The sequence below is a fragment of the Ochlerotatus camptorhynchus genome, unplaced genomic scaffold, assembly GCF_037179485.1.
Source record: "Ochlerotatus camptorhynchus isolate MF236.1 unplaced genomic scaffold, CSIRO-AGI_Acam_v1.1 ptg000301l, whole genome shotgun sequence".
Classification (NCBI taxonomy): Eukaryota; Metazoa; Arthropoda; class Insecta; order Diptera; family Culicidae; genus Ochlerotatus; species Ochlerotatus camptorhynchus.
In genome coordinates, this window is record NW_027040789.1 from 360,536 (window position 1) to 385,148 (window position 24,613).

The following is a 24,613-nucleotide window of genomic DNA, read 5'->3' on the forward strand; positions in this document are numbered from 1 at the left end:
TAGACAATTTGTCTACTTGGGCTATGAAGCTGGGTATCGAATTCTCTCCGGAGAAAACTGAGTTGGTTGTTTTTTCTATGAAGCATCATCCTGCACAGTTACAGCTTCAACTAAAGGGTAGAACAATCACTCAAAGTATATCTTTCAAGTATTTAGGTGTCTGGTTCGATTCCAAAAGCACGTGGGGAAAACATATTGCGTATGTGAAGCAAAAATGCCAACAAAGAATCAATTTTCTTCGTACAATTACTGAAACTTGGTGGGGAGCACACCCGGAAGATCTGATCAGGTTATATCGAACAACCATCTTGTCGGTTCTAGAGTACGGTAGCTTCTGTTTTCAATCCGCGGCGAAAACACATATCTTGAAGCTGTAACGGGTTCAATACCGTTGCCTCCGAATCGCGCTTGGCTGTATGCACTCGACGCATACGATGAGTCTCGAAGTACTCGCGGGTGTTCTCCCACTGACAGATCGTTTCGCGGAACTGTCCTTCCGGTTTCTTATCCGTTGTGAAGTAATGAACCCATTGGTAATAGAAAACTTTGAGAAGCTGCTCGACATAAATCCTCAAACAAGATTCATGAGTCTCTATTACGAGTACATGACGCTGGAGATTGGTCCTTCCTCATTCAATTCCTCTCGTGTTTGCCTCAAAGACTTTTATAGTTCCTCTGTAAATTTTGATCTGACCATGTTGCAAGAAATCCGTGGAATACCAGATCACCATCGGTCGATGGTTGTTCCCTTAATTTTTGCAAACAAGTACCACCATGTTAGTAACAATAAGAGTTTTTTCACAGATGGGTCAACTATAAACGCGCCTCATATCAACTGCAAAAACCCTGTTCCGTATACGTTGCGGAACTAGCAGCCATATTTTACGCAGTAGAGCAAATTGCCTCACTACCATCTGATCACTATTTTATTTTTACTGATAGCCTTAGCTCGTTGGAGGCTATTCGATCAATGAGGCCGATGAAGCACTCCTCATATTTCCTGACCGAAATCCGAGCTAAATTGAGTACTTTATCTAACTGCTCCTATACTATCACCTTAGTTTGGGTCCCATCTCATTGCTCAATTCCGGGTAATGAGAAAGCGGACTCGCTAGCTAAGGTGGGCGCTATGGAAGGCGATATTTTTGATCGACAAATCGCCTTTGCGGAATTTTTCTCAATTACCCGTCAGCACATCCTCACCAACTGGCAACAAAAATGGAATGAGAGTGTTCTGGGAAGATGGTTACATTCTATTCTCCCACAGGTATCGAACAAACCATGGTTCAAAGGATTGGACATGAGCCGTGACTTTATACGTGTCATATCAAGGCTCATGTCCAATCACTACTCGTTAGACTCGCATTTCTTCCGAATCGGGCTCGCAGGCAGCAATTTGTGCGCTTGTGGTAATGGTTATCACGATATCGACCACGTGCTTTGGTCATGCACCCTCCATTGTGTTGCTAAAGGGTGTCCACGATGAAATTGCCACACACAAAATTGATTCGCAAAATTCGAGTTTTCATCCGATTGCCATCAAATTTTCAGGGATTGAGAAATAACTATTAAACTTCATTTTACCATTTACTCGTATTTTATTTACAGTCCATACGCAAATGCCCGCACCTTGGCCTTAACCCCGGCCATAAGATTCTGCACAACCTGTGAATCAACCGTTTTTTGCATGTAAACCCATACTTTCTTCAGTTCCTCGACTGTCTTCACTACCTTAGGTCGTTTAAGAAGGTGCTGCTTCATAATCGCCCAGTACTTCTCGATGGGGCGGAGCTCCGGAGTGTTGGGAGGGTTGAACATTTTCGGCACGAAATTGACCTTATTGTCCGCATACCACTTCAGCACGTCCTTGGAGTAGTGGCATGAGGCCAAATCCGGCCAGAAGATTGTTGGGACGTTGTGGGCCTTCAGGAGAGGAAGCAGCCGCTTCTGGAGGCACTCTTTTATGTACACCTGTCCGTTCATCGTGTCCTGGGTCACGAAAGGTGCACTCCGCTTCCCGCACGTGCAGATGGCTTGCCAAACCAGGAATTTCTTCGCAAATTTGGACATCTTCTGAGTGCGGACATGCTCCGGAACGCTGAACTTATCCTTGGCCGTGAAAAACAGGTTGCCGGGGATCTGTTTGAAGTCGGCCTTCACATATGTTTCGTCGTCCATGATGCAGCATTCAACTTTCGTCAGCATGTTGAGGTACAACTTCCTGGCACGGGTTTTGGCGGACTTGTTCTGCTTCTCGTCGCGCTTAGGGGCCTTTTGTACCTTGAACGTTCGAAGCCCAGCCTTAGTTTTGACCTTCTGGACAAAACTTCGGCTTAGGTGCAGCTTCTTAGCCACATCCCTAACGGAGGCGTTAGGATTTCGGTTGAAGGCCCCAACTACGCGGTTGTGATTTTTGGTGTTGTACGGAATACTTTTTCCTTCACTTCTGGGCTTCCGATCGGTGGCCAACCGTTCCTCGAACCGCTTAATCACTCGCGACACCGTGGAATTCGCGATTCCCAACGTTTTAGCGATGGAACGATGCGAGAGATCCTTGTTCTCGTGATGAATGCGCAAGATTTTATCACGCACGAGCTGTTCTTTCGACTCCATTTCCGCGAGTTTTGATCACAGGACTTTAAAACTTGCAGGATGTAAATAATGCACTATGAACTAAATCCACCCAAATTTTCATTAAATTCTATCCAACGGTTAAAAAGTTAGAGCAATTTCATAGTGTGGCAATTTCATCGTGGACACCCTTTAGATCCGAGTTATCCGCATCCCTCAGGGCCCGAGGAAAACAACCCATGCGGCCCGTTAGAGACATCTTGGCGAGCCGAGACCTCGACTATTGCAATTTAATTTATGTGTTTTTAAAACGGATAGATCGGAGGATTTAGTAGTTAGTGTCATCTTGTGTTCCCCCAAGTTGTTATCTGCCCATCGGTGTACCCCCATGTTTGTCTTTTTCAACAGTTGGTCGCTTAGTTCGAGATCAAGAGCACATTGCTCTCCAAACCTTGTGTTCTCAATCCCTACCCTGCCATCCACTTGTTACAATTTGTTACCCCAAACCTCGAGATAGCTGCGAGTAATCGGCCCCCGCTTTACTAACGTTAGTTTTAAGAAATTTTGTAACCTAAACAATGAATATCGGCTCAGCAAAGCTACGGCAAATGAGCCTGGAAAAATAAACGCATTAAAAAAAAGGAGAAATGAGAAACTGAAACATAAATTTTCTTCGGAATTTTGTTTTCTTTTTTACTCTTAAGCGAACAACGCCTTAAGTCAAATAATGTGATAATTACAGTAAACTCTCTACAATTCGATGTCCACTAACTCAATTCGATATCCAATTATAGAACCATATATATACACACATATATATATATAAGAATTTTATGGTTACTACGATGGTGATTTCCTATGGGATTGTCCCTGGGCTTTGGCAAAACCTTGAGGTAGTTTAATTAGGCTACCAGGTCCCAGGGCTGATCTGGATCTTTGCCACATTGGAAAGATGCACACTAGTGTTGCCAGATCAGTGTTGATGCTTACCAAAAGTGCATTTGAACCCGCTTATAAAAGCATATTAACAGATTAATCATCACCGTGCATTGTTTATTGCTCTGTACTAATATTAATAAATGATTAAGCACAGCATTTGATATTTTAGTAGAAATGCTGGATTTAGTCGTAGTGGAAATCATTTGTTTTTTAATCCATCCTTTATTGAATTGGATTTATTTCTATAGGTATGCACGTTTGGAAAGTATCATCACAAAGATTCTGCACTCGGTCTACAGCTTGTGGGTGAGAAGCGTTGTGTTTGTTCTTGTTTTTTTTTTATCTATTTATAGAGTCAATTCTTAGAAATACGAAGCGAAAGACAAATCAAGCATTAAGCCAAGACCTTCAAGAAAACTAACAACACGAAGTCTGGAAATGGCAATGTTTTATTCAAAATGTCAAGTTTTTCAAGAATATCGGGTGAGACCAATTGGACCGAGCGCTCTTTCGGTCATCTGGAAGGGTTGTGTACGAGGAGCGATTTTAATCCCCCCAGTTTTGAAGATATTCCGGAGCGAGGATCCATTATGTCAGAGGAAGGATAGAAGTGGCATATCCAGAAACACAATACAATACACAACAAGAGAAGGAAGTAGGATTAAAGGTAAACAGGGAACGTCGAAAACTGTAAGTATACTCCGATCTATTCTAGTACTCTTGTATAACACCTATTGTAAACCGGCTAGATCGTAGTCGTCGTCACCGGGACGCATAGTCATGTGAAGATTGCCAGATCCGTGACCACTCATGATAAAGCACACAAGGCTCTCAACATTAAATACATTGCATGGGTTGGGTCGCACAGAGGGTTGATTAGATGTAAATTGCTTTGAAACACCCGCATGAACGATAACCATAAGGAGTGCCTAACAACCTATTCGGGTTATCATCCCAACAATATGTGGTACGATGGCACGATTTGTGATATCGTTCATGTATGGTGCTCCCCCCACCCTTTAGGTTCGCTGACGCTCATTGAACGCTCTTTCGTTCTCCGGTTGATTAAATGGATGACGGAGTTTTACGTCACACTCCTTCAGATGTTTAGGCGGCGGGTGGGCGAGAGGGTTGGCTGTTCAGTACACGGAGACAATTTTACAAATGTATTTCTAATAGGTAAATCACAGTTTAAAACTCACTAATAATCTCTTTCAATCTCTTTTTACCATAAGTATACTGCCGTCATACGCATAATTGTCCCATGGTCCATAAGGAATACATAGAACATGGGACAGTTATGCGTATAACGGCAGTATACCTCGCAGAACTTTTTTAACCCCCATGGGTAAAGATGCTGTGTTGCTCACTCCTCTCCCCTTCCCTGGTGTATTATGGATGGTGTGAATATTCACATCGGTGACATGGCCCCTGACCCCCTTGTAGATCATAAAATGAAAATAAAAAATGAAAATACTACGATGGTGATTTCCTATGGGATTGTCATTCTATAAATCGATGATCCCTTCAATATCGAGTAATAAAGAGTTCACTGTATTTAATTATGGCACTTCACGGTACAACCTACAGGGGTTGTGAGAAATATAGGGTACTAGCAAAATTTTGTCCAACTTTGGACTGTTGAAACTTCGTTGAATATTGTTCGATTTTTAATCTTCAAGAAACATTCGACTGGAAAACTAATCAAGTTTTATGGTGAGGCAATGGAAGTGACCATGGTTACCGGATACCGGAGATTTTCTGGGTTTCCTGAGGGCATGTCTAAATTGCTAAATTTGTGATGAGTTTTTCTCAGAGTGTCCGTTACTAATCTGTGTTTTTTGTTCATACGCCAAAAATAGAACCATGTCCAAAGCAAATGACGTACCAAGAGCTAAAATCGACTCAGAATCAACCGAGATATGGCCATTTCCCTGGAATCGGTCCTGAGGGAGGGTTCTGAGTGCGGTCAGTTCTTTCATTCACTCAAAACATGCCATGTGACACCTCTTTCTTCATGGTTTTTACCAATAGGCTTTCTATAGACTTTAAATGGAGCATTGACCACATTGGCCACCCTCGGGGGAACCTGTAGTAGGGGACAAATTCATTTTTACAAAAATCATGGCGTGCGACACCTCTTTCTTCATGGTTTTTCATCAGTAGGCTTTCTATAGACTTTGAATGGATCATTGACCACATTGGACACTTTTGGAACCACCGGAGTACCCCCAGGGGAACCTGTAGTAGAGGACAATTGCATTATTACACCAAAACATGCCGTACAACACCTCTTTCTTCGTGGTTTTTCATCCGTAGGCTTTCTATGGACTTTAAATGGATCATTGACTACATTGACCACTTCCGGAACCACTGGAGTACCCCCGGGGGAACCTGTAGTAGGGGAAAATTGCATTTTTACACCTAAACATGCCGTGCGCCCGCTCTTTCTTCATGGTTTTGCATCTACTCTCTTCCGAATTGTGCCAGTGCGGTTGTACGGTAAGGACTCATCAATCGACATATTGGCTTTGCTGGACGACGGGTCGCCGTTTACGTTGATGGAGCAAGGAGTCGAGGATCAGCTTGGAATCGACGGTGTGATTGAATCACTTTGCCTTAAGTGGACAAACAATGTTACGCGCACGGAGTCGGAATCCAAGGTAGTACAGTTGGGAATCTCTGGCATTACCGATATGTGTTGGAGCGAGTAAGAACGGTTGAAAGTCTCGGGCTACCTCCACAATCTATTCGTTTCAAACAGATGGAACAACAATTTCCATATATTCGGGGGCTACCAGTGAACAGCTACAGGGGAGCGGTACCTCGTATCCTAATTGGATTAGACAATACCGACTTGATGGTGACTCTGAAGAAGCGGATCGACAAGCCTCTGGAGCCAGTTGCGACGAAAACGAAGTTAGTATGGACAGTCTATGGAAACGTGGAAGGCCTTGATGATCCACCAGAACATCGGCTTCTGCACGTTTGCTCGGGATCAACCGATCGTGAACTACATGATCTCGTCGAGGAGTTCTTCACTGTTGAGAGTACTGGTGTCAAGGTCGCACCGATAGTCGAAGCAGATGATGATCGTCGGGCACGGGAAATGATGGAGAAAACCACGATTCGTACACCATCTGGAAGATTTGAAACGACTGGTGTTATGACTGTATCGAGTTTCCCGAAAGCCGCCCGATGGCAGAGCGGCGGCTTAAGTGTCTCGAGCGTAAACTGACTGCGGATCCGGAACTTTACAACAAAGTGAAGTTACACATCGCTGACCTGGAGGCCAAAGGGTACATCCATAAGGCGACACAGGAGGAACTGGCAGATTTTGATCCGCGCAGAACCTGGTTTCGCCGCCGTGGGATTGGTTATCAACCCAAACAAACCAGGAAAGATCCGTATCGTGTGGGATGCAGCAGCGAAGGTGGAAGGCGTGTCATTCAACTCCATGCTTCTGAAAGGACCCGATCTTCTAACATCCCTCAAGTCAGTTCTACACCGTTTCCAACAGCGACAGGTAGCTGTGGTAGGGGATGTTAGGGAAATGTTTTTCCAACTTCTCATTCGTGTCTGGGATCGTCAATCACAATGCTTCGTATGGCATGATGACCCATTGCTACCAGTCGAAGTCTACGTGATCGATGTTGCCACTTTCGGATTCAACGTGCTAACCATGCGCAGTACGTAAAGAACCGGAACGCAGAGGAGTACAGAACAGAATTTCCAGAAGCCGTCGAAGCAATAATCAACAACCATTACGTCGATGACTACCTCGACAGTAGGGACACCGAAGAAGAGGCAATCCGAATAGCGTCAGAGATTAAGCAAGTTCATGCAAAGGCTGGGTTCGAGCTCCGTAACTGGTTGTCGAATTCGGAAGAAGTTGTTCGACGGGTCGGGGAAAGTTCTGCAAGCGAATGCAAAAGCTTCGCGACGGACAAGTCTACAGGGATCGAAAGATTCCTCGGCATGCGATGGCAGCCCATCAAACACGAATTCACCTTCAAACTTTGCTTGCTTGAAGACGTTGCGAAGTTGTTGGATGGCGATACGATTCCGACCAAGCGAGAGGTTCTTCGAGTCGTCATGAGCGTCTTTGATTCACTGGGACTAGTAGCAGCATACGTTGTTCACGGGAAATGTTTAGTGCAAGACATATGGAGAAGCAAGATAGGATGGGATCAACGAATTCCAGAGGAAATCTGCAGTCGATGGCGTCATTGGGTGCTTTCATTGGCTACTTTCCATGATACAGCAGTACCGTCTTGGACAACATCGAACTACATGTCTTTGTGGATGCAAGTCTAGTAGCGTTTTCTTGCTATTGAGAAAAAAATGGCGACAGAGAGCCCGCTCCGGTTTTTCGCGTGGAATATTTGTGTAAATTTACATGTGTTTTTCGGCCGGTTAGTGTAAAGTGTTTAGTAAATCACAAATATTAGTGGTCAGAGCATTTAAAACGAATGGAATTGCGAAGAAAATAGGTACTGAAAAGTGTAATACGATGGTTTTGTTCGACAGAGTGTGTAGAAATTTATATTTTTATGTTTCCTTTCGATTATGGTTGTGTTACGTGGTTGGAGGCGAACCAGCCCAAGGCTGAAAGCCTCCTTAATAAAGCTAAATAATAATAATAATAATTGTGTTACTTTTGCCCGTTTATACACACACGTTCGGGCGTTAGATACCGACTAACCAATTGCCAAGCAATCGTTATGTGTCAGTGCCTGTGTACCCTATAGGCCGTATACGGTTATACATACATGGAAAAATGAGAGAAGAAGTAGTGCAGTGAGCATGAATAAGCACTTTATCATGAAGGTAGTGGTGGCATATTGTGATGCACAAGTGAAATTGCCGTTAAATTAGAAAAAAAAGAGGCAATGAATGGAGATCGAGCTGTGATGGTATTGAAAAGCGACTACCGGTTTGGCGGTAGTCTCCTTTCTCGCCTGTGTCGCGCATCGGGCCCAGGTGGCTGACTCGTGTTTGTCATGCGATTGTTGCCGCAGACAAGACAGGTGATGTGTAGTGTGCGGCATTTGAGTGTATGGAGTGGTACGGTAGCCGATTGTAATAAAGAGATGAGTGTACAGGTGTGAGTGTGGCAGCACGATGTGCTGGCTTTTGTTTTTTGGTGGAGGTGTACTGTACTGTTATGCATGACAGGGAAAATGAGAGAATGGGAGGTATAGCGAAAGGTTGCCATGAGTAAAAGGTAAGTTGAAAATTATAATGTCTCAAAACAGCAGTCCTAACTTTCTGTGTACGGATTATAGTCGGAGTGAGCATTCAGTTTTTGGAAATTTTCATGCTGCATTTCATAAAATCGTTTATTCAGAGTTGATCTGAGGCTATTGCGTTTAGACGGGAATTGTCCGGACAAGTGTTTTCTGTGATCTTGGCAGCCCAGGTTGGGTAGAACGGGACAGTGGAGAGAGGACACAAATACATACGGTGACACGTGAGTGACCTCACTTGTTTGTGTTGTGACGACAGTGAATGACACATGGTTGTATGACAGATTTAAATTGGAAAGACTGTCCATCTGATGTATGTAAAGGTGTGTGTGTATATTTCTTCAGGGTAGAAAGAGAATAGTTATTTAGGTTTCTGCAATGAATGAACGTAAGGAGTGAATTGAGTCAACAGCAAGGATGGTATGCATATAAATCTAAATCTAAAAAGCTTCATTCCGTACAGTGAAGTTTTGAATGAATATTAAGCAGAACTGCAGTTTCAACGTTACCTAATTCAGTATTCTTTCAGCTTTTTTTCAGCTTTTTCAACTTCTTTCAGCTCTTCAAAGGAGAAACATCTTTAGATTGGCAGTGTAATGATTCATTCTTTTTTCAGCATTCTTTCAGGTTAATTCAAGAATAGTCTAATGCATGATAGCACTTAAAGTTCAATGATATTTTTGATTCACTTCCTCCTTCAAGATGGATGTTTAAGTTACATATATTTTGCTAGCTGGAAAAATAGGGTCATTGCTGTATAATTATTCTCTTTCAGCCTTCATTTAGGGATCTATTGATTTAAATTATTTAAGTTTTCTTCCAGCTCTTCGATAACGGAACATCATTAGATTTATACTATAATGATTCACTATTACAGCTTTCACCCTGGTTTTGTCTGTTGATTTGATTTGATTGAATTGGTTTTCTGCTCCTTGGTGTTGGCAGTCGCGGGCGGTCAATTTTGCTGATGCTCATGCTCTAAGTTTATTTTCAGCTTATATTAAAACAATGATCCACCATTTTGTTTAGGCTTCAGCCAAACCAAGTATAATGCATGAAAACACTGATTCATTTAAAACCATGGTTGCATCACTTATCAAGGTGAATCCTGATCCAACGAATCCAACTTACTAACAAAATCTCCTTTCCTGTGTCTTTGTTGGGGTGCAGAGGTAAACACGGCCCACAAACAACAAAGGTCACTCTAATATTCGTTCCCTGCTCCCACCTGATTGCAAGGACGTGGCCAGCACCGTTATTGATTTACAAAACATGGAGTCACTGAAACTTGTACAATGAGAATGGACGGTCACTCCCAGCCCCATTCAGTTGATTCATTGTACAATTTCACTGATTCTGATCAATCACGGAGTAGCAACCATTGATATGTGCAGTCAGTCTAAGCTAAGCTAAGCTAAGCAAGTCTAGTAGCGTTTTCTTGCGTGGCATACTTCCGTATCATCGATCAAGGACAAGTGCGCTGCGCATTGGTGGCAGCAAAGTCCAAGGTAGCCTCGTTGAAACCACTGTCCATTCCACGACTGGAATTGCAAGCGGCAGTTCTTGGCAGTCGCCTGATGAAGTCTGTTCAAGAGAGCCACACATTACCTATTCGACGTCGAATGATCTGGAGTGATTCAAGCACGGTCTTGTCATGGATCCAGTCGGATCAACGTAGATATCGACAGTTTGTCGCAGTGAGAGTCGGTGAAATCCTGAGCGAAACCAGTGTAGACGAATGGCGGAAAGTTCCAGGAAAGCTGAACGTGGCTGACGAGGCAACAAAATGGGGAGAAGGACCATGCTTCAAAAACGGTTCTCGGTGGTTTACGGGTCCCGAGTTCCTGTACAAGGCTGAATTGGAATGGCCAGGAAACGAGCTACCATAACCGAACATACCAGAGAAATTAAGAGTCATCCACGCACACCATCATGAAATCACCGAACCGTTGATCGACTACAGACGTTTCTCCAAGTGGGAAAGACTCCAGCGAGTAACTGCGTACATGCTCCGTTTATGTGCTAACTGTTCCGGAAAGGTGCGTGGAGAAACAATAGAAACCGGTGAAGATTTGTCGCAGGAAGAGCTGCAGTTCGCGGAGGAAACACTCTTTCGCTGGATACAAACGGAAACGTATCCCAACGAGATGATCGCAGTCCAAGAACAACATCAACGATTTCCGGACCAAGCCCCCAGACTCGAGAGAACCAGTCCACTCTGCAAATTGTCATCGATGTTGGACGAAACAAGAATGCTGCGGATGGATGGACGTATTGGTGCCGCTCATTACGCAACGTACGTCGCTAGATTTCCGGTTATTCTGCTAAAAAACCACTACGTCACTGATCTTATCCTGGACTGGTATCATCGACAATACGGTCATGGAAACTCTGAGACTGTGGTGAACGAGGTAAGACAGAGGTTCCATGTCTCCAGTTTGCGAAATACTGTCCACAAAGTAGCAAAGACATGCAAGTGGTGCGGCGTTCGAAAGGCCACGCCTCAACCTCCTCGTATGGCATCGCTTCCAGAAAGCAGGCTAGCAGCCTACATTCGACCGTTCACCTTCGTGGGTATGGATTATTGTGGACCGTTCCTTATCCTAATCCGTAGCGAACTCATTGTCTACAGAATCCTGCAAAATTGCGGTGAAGCGGTTTATCGCTCGAAGAGGTGCTCCGCAAGAGATCTATTGTGATCAGGGCACGAACTTTCAGGGCGCAAGTAACGATTTGAAGCGGGAGATAGCCCAAATCAACAGTTCATTGGCCAACACCTTCACCAACCGGAATACGTCGTGGCGGTTCAATCCACCGTACGCTCCACACATGGGAGGATCGTGGAAACGCTTAGTTCGGTCCGTCAAGGTTGGTCTAGGCACTCTTTCGACCTCCAGGAAACCGGACGAGGAATCCTTTGGCACTGTATTGGTCGAAGTAGAAGCGATGGTCAACTCCAGGCCATTGACGTATGCTCCGGTAAGCGCAGAACATGAGGAAGCTCTCACTCCCACTTTCTGATGTTAAGTTCCAGTGGCGTCGTACAACCAGCCTGTGGACGTTGCAGCTACACTCCGAACCAACTGGGGACACGTTCAGGCTTGTTTGGATAGGTTTTGGACAAGGTGGATTAGGGAATACCTCCCTACCCTCAGCCGCCGCACGAAATGGTTCAACGAAGTCAAACCAGTGCGAGCGGGAGATTTAGTGATCGTCATGGATGAAGCTATACGGAACAGCTGGGTTAGGGGCAAGGTTATTAAGACACATCCAGGGAAGGATGGAAGAGTTCGATGCGTTGATGTGCAGACTGGCAGTGGTGTGGATGTAACAGAAGGAGGTATAGCTGATGGAAGTCCCAAGCAATACGGGTCGGGGAATGTTCGCGAAAATGTTTACCTAGCCAACACACATCTTGCGCTGCAGCGCCGCTTCGAAACGGAATGTAGCAAAATGGTATAGAAGATGACGTTATGTTCACCTGTCAATCAGGGCAATGAACAATAACAGCTAAATGTGAAAATAGATGTCAGATGTATTCTAAATATAAAGTTTCATTTCATTTCATTTTCATTTTCAAGCACAGAAGGGGGTCATAGGGCCAAGTCACCAGCGAAAAATCGCTGTCCATACTGCACCAGGGTAGAGGTATAGATTTGGCATCACAGAATAATAACCACAGGGGTCAAATGAATCCTGTTTACGATACCGGATAGTAAGGAAAGCTGTTGAACATAGGGGATAGTCAGAGTAACAGCAATAATAGTGAAAGTTAGGAAAATAAGCAGGTAGAGATGGTTGATTTGCAATGGCTATCGACTCTGTTATATGGCCTACCGTATCAGATTCAAATTTAATGTCGTTTAATATTGCGCTTATTACTTTTATCTTTATTCTAAGCAATCTCCTTTCATACTTGTTTGTTTTAAAGTGAACTGGATGAAATGATTGTTTTATCAAAATTATGTTAAAGTTAACTATGCTTTCAATTGTCAACAGTTTAGTTTCAACTGATTAGTTGGCGACTCAATTTGATGTTATTTTCCATTTTTAATTAGTTGGAAGTATATTTACTTACGTAATCGATTCGTTGAGTGATTGATGATTTACTTACATTTTATACGAATTATGTAGTTTTACGTAAGTACCTGCACTTGTGAATGTAATCTGAAATTCAACGTGTTTCAAGTTGTTTTTTTAATTTGACCTATACACTGGAGTCGCTTTTTACGCGGTTTTTTTTTACACGGTTTTTTTACGCGGATTCCGGAATTTACGCGGTTTTTTTTACGCGGATTTTGGTTTTTTTTACGCGGATATCAGAATTTACGCGGTTTATCATTATACACTAGAGTCGCGGTTTTTTTTTTACGCGGGACGTATCACCCGCGTAAAAAGCGACTCCAGTGTATTTAATATATATTAGTTCGTCCCAGGTGACATCTTCAAGTGACAAAAATGCTTCATTTTGAAGTTAGTTTCCTAGCTGATTTTAAATTATATAGGGTATATGCTCCAACTACGCTCACACGTTTCCACTATGTCATCCCACAAAATTACGTATGGTTATGTCACAATAGAAGCGCACCACAGTGGAAATCTCGAGTTCAAACATTTCTCCCAAATCAAAATGAAGCACATATAAGATTAGTTGCAATACCATGTACAAAAATGGTGTTTAACATTGTTCCCTGAGTAATACCTCAATGAAAACAACAACGAAAGCTTGTCACGCAAGTAGAAGGAGCACTGATGGGTACTTTCTGAAATATTTCAATAGTATAATTCCCTTGCAAACCCAAATAATTTATCTGCGTAAAAAAATAAGAGTGATTTGCGGCAAAACCCGCCAGTATCGCACCCAACGTCAGTGCCTATACGTAAGCGTACTACAACGCGGCTTTCAAATAAAGGAGTAACAAGTGTGATACTATCACTTCAGGCTAGAACTTTGGTTCTTTTATGCAATGGTTCATCAGAGAGGGGAAGCTCAGTAATCCTCATCGCATGCTCATGACGCTATTCTGTCACGGCATGAGCCAACGATGCCGGACCTAAGCCAACCGTCTCCAACGCTCCACTATGAAGCATAAGATTAGGCCCACCCACCAACGTCCAGGTTAAAAAACTAACCAAGGGGAGGGGATGTATTCTAAATATAAAGTTAATACCTAATGCTAGAAATTATAATTAAAATTGTTAATACTATGGAATTTGGATTGTAAGTAAATTAAGATTCTAATGAAATTACATATGAACTAATTACTATAAACTAAACATAGATCCTAAACGAACAACAAACATACAGGCTACAGAGTGAATCGAACACGATAAAAGGACTAAAATCTGTAAGGGAAATAACGAGTTTGTACCTTAAAATAAACTAAAAATAAAACTCTTCTAGCTAAAAGCTAACCCAAAGCAAATCTGGTGTTTGCTATATAGACGTCCGAAACTTTGACGAGCGATTTACACTCCTGTGGCAACTGTTAAGAATATATACAGCCTTTTTCCAACAAGTTTGCCAGTGTATTCACTTATTAGATACTAACTGACGACCATACTAACCCGGCTTATTCAACGAGTCCGCAGTTCACATTCGCTTTATATGGAAGACAAGCATCGTCGTAAAAAAGAAGCTCTCTATTCAGAAAAAGCGAAGTCGTTAAAAAGACAGAGATAAGCAGAAGCGAAACATCTCGAGAATAAGCAAAATATTAGAAGCTGCCCAAAAGGAAGCTGAGAATTTGCAAGAGAAAATTGTTCTGCTGAAGTCATGAACATTTAAAAAAATAATCCGAATAGAACAAAATCATCTAGTAATGCCTCGATATAATGTAAACTTTTAAAATAATAAAATGATACTGGGTGATAATTGAATTTATGCTGCGTGTTTTTCTTCCGCTGATTCATCAATTTTTAATTTAATGTTTGTAATACTAGCAGTGTTCGGAAAAACTCAAAAACTCAAATCTCATGCATGAGTTTATGCGCGTATGAGTTTTGTCTTGCAAAATTCAACGTCGCAAAAATCACCGATGAGTTTTCAGGTTCAAACATTCATTGCTTTATATTTTGACCTTATTTATTGTTATTACTATTGTTTGTGCATCAGGGGTTGGAAATTGAACACAACATGCATAGGTATGACATCAATTGACGTTTGAATGGTTTTTATGAGTTTAAAGCTGGAATGATTTTTCGGCGTTGTGAGTGTGAGTGCGTGAATATGCATGAGAATCTCAAGCTCTCAAGCGTGAATTTTGTTTGTCGCATTCGCACACGAGTTTATTCTCGCAGGGAGGCTCAATGAATGAGATTTGAGATTGATTTTCCAAACACTGAATACTAGTTAGTGTCGCGAAGCTTTTAAATCAATGTTGAAAAGTGCATAACATATACGCGTGTATATTGTGCACAAGATGAACGGGACTCAAAGCTCCTGCCGGGTAGCATGAACAGCCAATATGAATGTTTTGTTTAGTTTCGTTAAGTTTCCCGAAATGTGCAGCCACTGGGGATCGTCAAAAGCCTGGAGTATTGGGGATTTGAAAGGTTCCTCCATGTAACATGACGGAAGAAGCAAACAAAGATAAGTTTAGTTCATTTCGAGGGATCTAGCATTTGTTGTTCACCCAAGTAACCATAGGCACGTTATTTCGGCTTTTTGGATATATGCGGGCCTCATCGGAACTTACAAAAACTGATAAAGTCGTTGTTCAGCTGTACCTATGGTTACTTGGGCAGTTTATAGTCATGAGTGAGCGCGCGTGTGTGTGTGTATTTGTGTGTTTGTGAACCTATTAAAAATCGCTACAATTAGCATTAGTTTTCCAAAACGACCCTGCTGCAAACCATTCCCCACATCCATAATCTCAGTGATTTCTCGTGGAAGCGTAGAGGAGGACTTCTCGGTTTCCTTCACAGCGAGTATCACGTCAACACATTCCCTATTTGACCGACATTCGGACACGGCCGGCGCTGGTATTGATAAATATTAAATCTTCAGTTTTTACACATTGAGGATGAATGTTAGTCCCAAACATCATCTGTTGGTTCTCTGTGTAAAAGCGGCTGATCTGGCAATAACAGAGCAGCAACCGTGGGCGGTCAATCATGAGAAGAGATACGAAAAACATCGAAAAGTGATAGAGAAAGAGAGAGAAGAGTATTCCACTACAGATGCCGATTATTCAACAGGACTCAACGAGAATCGCAGCAAGGATACAATACATAAGCGGTGAGATCTAACTGATTACAACTAGATATAAAAATATGAAAGGCATTCTACTAAATACGTGCCATCTACAAAGCAGGAATTGCTTTGATGAGGGAAGTGTACACGCAGTACTAATATACATTTTATATCGGTACTACGTGTATGCGGGGCTTGTTGTAAGTGAAAGAAACCTCGGAATGGACGTGAGTGACCAGGCATTCTGAAATGGGTTACTTAATCTTAACAGTGCTATCACCTTTCAACTTCCGGGCTAAAATTGTTTGCAATATGATCAGTATAAGATAATAATAGATTTTATTGCAAACATTTTTCTTCCATAAAAACACTGCCGGACAGTGGCAGTTGGATTGTATATACATACATACATACAAAATGATGCTTGGTGATAGTTTAGGAGATTGTTTTAAATATAAATAATCATTGTACTACGGTATAATGAAGTACATCACTTTGTAGCTTCTTAGGTTAAAATAACGGAGTTATGTGGTCTGGAATGTTTTTGGAAACCGACTGAAAAGTCAGGGAAATTCAGTGAATATTTCTTCTGACTCTAAGTCGACACCCTGTTTTTCTAAATCATTAAAAATAAACTCACGCCGCCGCCGCCGGAAGGAAACGGCGTGACGCCGCCACGCCGCCAGAAAATAACACATCACGCCGCCGCCGAAAATATGTTGATCTGCGCACAGGTCTAGTTTTATTAACCCATCATCGTTATTTTTAGTTCATGCCCACGAGGGGCAACTTTCGATCACTAATAGATCAAAACACGGAGTTACCCCACACCTATCGTACCTCACACTAGTAACCAATAATCGCATAACAGTTCCATACGTATAGGAAATCAAGCAAATATGGGACACGTTATGCGATTATGACTAGAGGACTAGTTCTTATCTGATTTGTAGTAAGCGGAAAAGACAAATAATAACTTATAACACAAACCTGCATTTTTAGTATTCCGATTATCTGTTACTTCTGGAACCGGGTCGTCTTCTGGGATGTGAATAGGCTCATCTAATTTGTTATCGTATTCATCGATGTTGGCTTGTATTCCAAGAAATTTATTAAGGTTGAAATGATACATGACCTGCAAAGACGTCTTTTTTAGCTATCATTATTTAAATTATGCACATTCTCACATTACCTGACCAATGGATTCTAAGTGTTGATGCATTTGGATTATCCATTGACCTAAAGTAATCCAGCTTAACTGACGAACTTTGAGCAGTTCGTAATTTATATCAACCTGAGCGCAACTTCTGCTTTCGGTACAGCTATTATCGTGATAGTTATGAAAACAACTTGCTAGTGGTGGCATACATTTACTTGCTGCGAAGGTGCTAACTTGTGAGCTCTTTTGTAACAGTTCCTCAATAAAAGGAATGCTCGACGAGAATCTGTTGTTTATTTCATGTAAAACATTGACTGCTCGCTTGTACTTATTATCTTTTTTAAAGCAGCGAATGGCCCAACAACAAGCTTCGATTATCTTTCCTGATACAAGGAACAATACAAGGATACCATCTAAACTTGGCCAGTGATTAGCGTTACGTTCAATGCACTTCTCATAGTATGCTTTAGCCACTGAAATTTGTCCTATCTTAAGAGCTAGCTGAGCCAATATGTACATCGTGTGAACATCATTATTGCATAACTCAACAGCTCTAATTAAGTAATCTAGAGCCAAGTTATCCTTACCCTTTTCTTGGTAGAGTAATCCAATATTACGGAAACAATTATATTTTACTAACAACAGCTTGTTGTCCTTGGCGTCGTTTGAAACCTTAAAAAAAGAATAATAATAAAGTGTTACTTGAATATAAAAAAGATGTTACATTTCTGCATAAAAATATGGGTGGTGACAGTTTTATGAAATTTATTTTTGCCAGTCTGTGTTTACCACCATGAACCATTTCTCAATAATCTTTAGTCCGTCTAACATAGAACAATGTTCTTTAGCAATGAGAAGTTCCTCACCAAATGACGAATCGGAAAGCTCGACTTTTCCGATTTGCTTAAAACTTTGCACAATTGCGTGTTAGGGCAATCATTTACATTTTTACAAAAATTCGAAGAATTTACAAAATACTCGGAAAATATTATTTAATAAATTGAAAGGCATTGGAGTAATGCCCTGATCAATCTTTTGTTTTAAAGAATATCTTAGAGGCATAATTTGTTCTCTTGAACAATTAGAGATCTTCAGAATAATAACTAATCAATCCGAAGGATAGCCAACATATCAAGAGGACATTATGCAGGTATTTGATCAATTTAAGGGCTTTAGAATAATTCCTGATCAACCGATTTTCATGCAAGAATATCTAACAGAAATTATTTGAATTTTTAAGAAATAAGAAATCTGCAGAATAATTGCTAATTAATTAGAAACAGAAGAAGTTCCAACGTACTCAGAGAATATTATGCACGTATTTAATCATTTGAGGGGCTTTGGAATAATTCCTGATCATCCTACTTTCTTAAAGAATATCTTAGATGCAAGATTTGATCCACACAACAATTAGAGATCTCTAGAATAATTACTCATCAATGAGCAGAAGTGCCAAAATACCCAGAGAACATTATACAGGTATTTGATCAATTGAATGCCTTTGGAATAATTACATCTTTGGACTTCAAAACATACATGTGAGCTTCAGAAAAGTTCAACATGCGTCACTTCATTCTGTGTTTATCACATGAGTTTTGATCTCTTTTTTTTTTTAAAAAATCAGCAAACATCAGAAATATTCAATGATTATTCGAGATGATATGTAAACCTTTGAGTAGCTTCTTGAATCGAATAGTAAAAATCGCATATAAGCAGAACTTCCGAATGTCTTTTAAATTTCGGAAATTCGCGAGCTTCTAAGAAGTTCTCAGAAAGTTCCGGAAAAAGTTGCAGAACTACTTTGGCTTCCCCAAAAGATATTGGTCAGGATGATCGCTTTTGTCCTAGTAGTGTTCGTTTTTTTTAACGAACCGGATAAAATTTCTGGGTCTTTGATGAATTATGAGAGCTTAGACATAAAATAGTTATCTGAATTATGGGACTTGGAAAATTGGTAATGACACTGCAAAGGTATTTTTTATCAAATTTTGTAAACAGAAATGTTAAAATAATGTATTATTGAATAAGGGGCTGTTCATTATTCACGGCCAATACAAATTTTAAAAATAGTGTTAGAACAATTCTTGATAGAGCTAGAAATAGGGAGTAACAGCTTTTGTAAACAATGACTTCTAAAGGAATACAGGAATCGTTTTTGTAGCCGAGTTATTTACGAAAGAAAGATTCGATGAAGAGAATCGATTAATGTAGATTGGTTTATTTTAAAATTGACGCGAGAATTGTCCGATAACGACATCCGTACCCGAATCGAATCGCCCTTCCAGCGGGCATGACTCTTCAGGTTTGTTCAAGAAACCCACAGTCAAACCAGCGGCTTCGCTGTAACCAACGCGGACAATTAACAGCCACCACTTCGACCCAAACGGATATCGTTCTGTCGATTTGGAGCGATTATGAGTGTAGAGTCATCTTTTTGTCACTTGGTGACGAGTCACGTCACTGGAGCGATTATGAGCGTCATGAGAGTCACTTTTTTTGTTACTTGGTGACGAGTCACGTCACTGGAACGATTATGAGCGTCACTTTTCGACCACTTTTTTGTCACTCAGTAACGACCCTAATAATAAAAATACCATAAACGAATGATAGCCCAAATGATCGAATTATTCCACAAATTGTTTGGATGATTCCCCGAACACGTCGTTAAGCAAAATAACCATAACAAATTTATTAGGGGAGTAACGTCACATGGTTACTAACAATGCAGTGTATTTAGAAACTTGAATGACGAGTCGTGAAAATGGTGATGTTTAGTAATGATATTTTTAAAACTGGTAATAAGTACAAATATTATCGATTTCTTCAATAAAATATTTTACTGTAAATTATTTCGTTGGAGAAATCGAAAAAAAAAGCTCTTTTAGCTCTCCTTTGGTGGCGTGGGTGATAGATGTAAATTATCAAAATGAAGAAAACACTTTACTAAGGTAAAATTTGCCTTTCTAAAGGATTTTCATAAAAAATATCACAAACCGACAAAATGACTAGCGAAAAACGAGCCAAAACAAGTAATGGTAAGCAATAATTACATATCAAATTTCGCTCTTGGACCAGTACTAATCTTGATTTCAATAACTTTTCTTCTGATTTTTTATTTTGATTCCTTTGTTCCAACTTTTTCCAGAAAACACAACTAGCAGTTGAACTAGCTTCAGAAAGTGGATTTCGTACATTGCTATATGTAATGCCTGTGTTAAATTCATATAACGGAAAATAATAATACAAACTGTATATAATTAGCAGTGCATAAGCTTTGTTTAGATGAAGATTTTTGTAATCTTAGAAACCAGAGAAAAGCTATAAGGGATGCATCAAATCCATTGAAATTATCAAGTGAAATGTAAGCTGAGCCTCAGTATATTGGAATGATTGTAATATTCCAGGTTTGTGCAGTATTTCCGAATTTCGAAAGATTTTTTATTCGTATCGATTCGAAACGGCATTTAATGAAGGACATTGGTTGAAAATGCTATCAATATGAAGCTACACAGCAAAAAAAATGTAATATCGATCAATGTAATTCAAGCTGATGTATGAAATAATGATGTAATAGCAAAAAGCAGATACAATTTTACATCAATGGATGTAATTTTGTTCGCAAAATCGATGTACATCGTACAACGTTATATTACACAACCGATGGATTGACCAATGCGAAGATCGGCTCCGACAACACGGATTATGAGCGTGTCATGGGGAGCCATGGTCTTGGCGAAATGAGCGAAAACGGTGAGCTGTTGGCAGAGTTTTGTGGCAATAACGACATGGTGATCGGGGGTTCGCTCTTCCCCCATCGACCAGTGCACAAAGTCACGTGGGTTTCCCGTGATGGACATACCGAAAATCAAATCGACCACATCTGCATCAGCCGAAAATGGAGAAGGAGCCTTCTTGACGTTCGGAACAAACGCAGTGCCGACATCGCGTCTGACCACCATCTCCTCGTTGGAGAGATCCGCCTTCGTATCGCGCGGGTCCAGCGGCGGGAGGAGCGGCGGGAGGAGCGGCTCGGACGGCGATTCAACACACGCCGATTGGAAGATCCAGCAGTAAAAAGGTCATTCGTCGAGGAACTGGAGACCAGAGCTGCGGATATTCCTGATGGTGGCAGCGTAGAAGAGCAATGGACGGCGATCAAGGATGCCTTTACTGAAACGAGTGAAAACAACCTGGGCGAGCTGCGCGCTCAGAGAAAGGAGTGGATCACGGATGACACCTGGAGGAAGATAGAGGAGCGGAGAAATGCAAAAGCCGCGATAGAGCGGGCGAGAACCAGAGGAGCGAAGAACCAGGCCCGCCAACTGTATTCGGCTCTCGAGAAGGAAGTGAAGCGCTCGTGTAGGCGGGATAAGCGAGCGTGGGTGGACTCCCTAGCCGATGAAGGTGAGAAAGCCGCAGCAACAGGCGATATCCGTCTCCTCTACGATATCTCACGACGCCTGAGTGGAGCAAGGATGAATCCTAGGATGCCAGTGAAGGACGCGACTGGTCAGTTGCTCACCGACCCCACTGATCAGCTGAAACGCTGGTTTGAACACTTCGAACAGCTTCTACAAGTTTCGTCGGTCAACCAGCCATCAACATCTCGGCATGAACCGCCAAGAGTGCGACGCATCACTCGCGTCAATTCTGAGGCGCCATCCCTACCGGAGATCGAAGCTGCTATCCGAACCATGAAATCCAACAAGGCTCCCGGGGTCGATCGCATATCAGCAGAGATGCTCAAAGCTGACCCCATGCTATCTGCACAAATGTTGCATCAACTATTCTGCAATATCTGGGACACCGCGACTTTTCCGGCTGACTGGATGCAGGGCGTCTTAGTGAAGGTCCCAAAGAAGGGGGACCCAACTGTATGCGATAACTGGCGTGGCATTATGTTACTGTGTTGTGTTCTCAAAGTTCTATGCAAAGTTATCCTCAACCGGATACAGGAGAAGATCGACGCGACTCTCCGACGGCAGCAGGCGGGATTCCGTGCTGGAAGATCCTGTGTGGACCATATTGTCTCGCTCCGCATAATCTTGGAGCAGGTCAACGAATTCCAAGAGTCCCTTTACTTGGTTTTCATTGACTACGAAAAAGCTTTCGACCGACTCAACCACGAAAACCTGTGGGGCGCCCTAAGGCGCAAGGGAGTTCCGGATAAAATCGTCAACCTCATCGAAGCTCAGTATGAGGCTTTCACGTGCAGGGTGCTGCACAACGGAGCCCTATCTGACCCTATTCGGGTAGTCGCTGGAGTGAGGCAAGGATGTATTCTATCACCGCTACTGTTCCTCATCGTAATCGACGAGATAATGGTTGGTGCGATCGACCGTGTGCCGAACCGTGGGTTGCTCTGGCAGCCTATTACAATGGAGCATCTAAACGACCTAGATTTGGCGGATGACGTTGCTTTAGTATCACAACGGCGTTCTGACATGCAGAGTAAGCTCGACGATCTCGCCGAACGCTCCTCAGCGGCAGGTCTCAACATCAACGTCAGCAAGACTAAATCGTTGGATATCAACACGGGAAATCCATCCAATTTTACGGTAGCTGGTCAGGAAGTGGAGAAGGTTGAAAGTTTCCAATATCTTGGCAGCCAGATAGCGTCGGACGGCGGAACCAAGAGTGACATAGGTGCACGGATCAAGAAGGCAAGGGCTGCTTTTGCGAGTTTACGAAACATCTGGAAGTCAAATCAGATTAGTCTCCGCACGAAGATCCGAATTTTCAACTCTAACGTGAAATCTGTACTGCTGTACGCTAGCGAAACATGGTGCGTATCAGCGGAGATCACACAGAAGCTGCAGGTGTTCATCAACCGATGCCTGCGGTATATAATTCGTGCTTGGTGGCCTCACAACTGGATTTCGAATGCCGAGCTCCATCGACGGTGTCACCAGAAGCCGATATCGACAGAAATTCGGGAACGTAAGTGGAGGTGGGTTGGCCACACTCTACGGAAGAGCGGAAATGAAATCTGCAAACAAGCGCTGGATTGGAATCCAGCCGGACATCGCAGCAGAGGCAGACCCAGGGGCTCATGGCGGCGAAGCCTAAACAAGGAGATTAAGCAAGTCGACCGGAATTTGACCTGGGCCCAGGTCAAGGCGAAAGCAAACAATCGCCCAGGATGGAGATCTTTCACGTTGGCCCTTTGCGCCAGGGATGGCGCTCAGGACACTTAAGTAAGTAAGTAAGATGGATTGACCTGGTTGCAGCAGTATGGATATTTAACAACTTTTTTTTTCTGTGTTTAGTGTGATAATTTATTAGCTAGAGAATGGTCTGAAGAGTGTAGGTAGATAGTTCCGCTAGAGTACGGCAGTATGAATTTTTTTTTTTTTTTTTTTTTTTTTTTTTTTTTTTTTTTTTTTTTTTTTTATAGTCACTTTAACGCTCTTGGGTCATTCGTGACTTGTCCGGGGGTGAGATTTGAACTCGTGACTTTGGCGTGAGAGGTATGGATGCTAACCACTACGCCGGGGTCGCCCCAGTATGAAAATTGAATAGAAGATGAAAATGAGCTAAGGGCTATTAATGCGACAGCAGCTCAAACCTTTGTAGGGGTAAGAGGTGGGACCATCATCATTATTTATCATATATATCTTTCCTGACACCAGGTTGCTCAGAAATGATTCCAATGACCTTCAGGATATCAAATATCTTAAGGCAATCCTCTGAATATTTTCCCAAGACTTCTGGATGATCAGGCATTAATCCAGTAATTCAAATCACGTTTCCCAGTTTTTCATTGATGACACTAAGTTGCTCAAACATAATTCCAAAGACCTTCAGGGTTCCAGGATACATGATTCAGGAGAGCCTTCGGATATTTTTTTTTTCAAAATGTCAGGATGATCAGGCATCATTCTGAAGATCTAGAACTGCTAAACAATTCAAATCACGTCTCAGATATTTCTGCGCCTTTTGAGCTATGAGAAACCCCAAAACAGGGGGCAGAGAACTGGGACAATATGTTTATCATAAAACATCAAAGAACTACAAGAACTTTCGCGAAACTCAGAATAATCCGAAAAGTTCACTTAGTATCAGAGAAGTTTAAACATTTTTGAACTTCTTTTAACTTTCCTAAACTTTCGAGGAGGCCAATGAACTTTGCTTTTGACCCCTTCGAAGCAACTCTTAACTTTTAAAAAGTACTCTGAATGTCCTAGAAAATTCAGATCTTTACGGAAGTTTAAGAATGCAAGCAATCCCCAGGATCCCTTTCTTAACCAAGAGAATTGTGATGACGAATCTGCGACGCTTTGCATTGTAGCTGAAAGAAGTTCCTAGATGGGCAAGTAGGTGATGCTTACTTTTGGATCAGTCCAGAAGTGAAGTTAAGTACATATGTGGTTTGCAGCCGGTAATTTGTTTTCTTGATTTGTTTTCCGTACTGAGTAACAATGCTACCGACGCACAGTGGGGTATTTATTAATTCTAGCTGGCCAAAAATATTTAACCACTCTAACTTGTCACATACAT

The 24,613-nt window shown here is 41.9% G+C and overlaps 1 protein-coding gene across 6 annotated transcripts in view; it reads right to left on the reverse strand.

Moving 5' to 3' along the window:
- The window catches only part of LOC135707022 (calcineurin-binding protein cabin-1-like), a 340,814-nt gene that overhangs the window by 298,189 nt on the left and 18,012 nt on the right, over positions 1 to 24,613 (reverse strand). For all 6 annotated transcript variants that reach the window (XM_065228739.1, XM_065228740.1, XM_065228744.1 and 3 more), the window contains exons 3-4: positions 17,147 to 17,785; positions 16,945 to 17,089 (exon numbers count right to left, since the gene is read on the reverse strand). In XM_065228739.1, the coding sequence (XP_065084811.1) occupies positions 16,945 to 17,089; positions 17,147 to 17,785 (784 nt within the window). The remainder of the gene's footprint in view (positions 1 to 16,944; positions 17,090 to 17,146; positions 17,786 to 24,613) is intronic.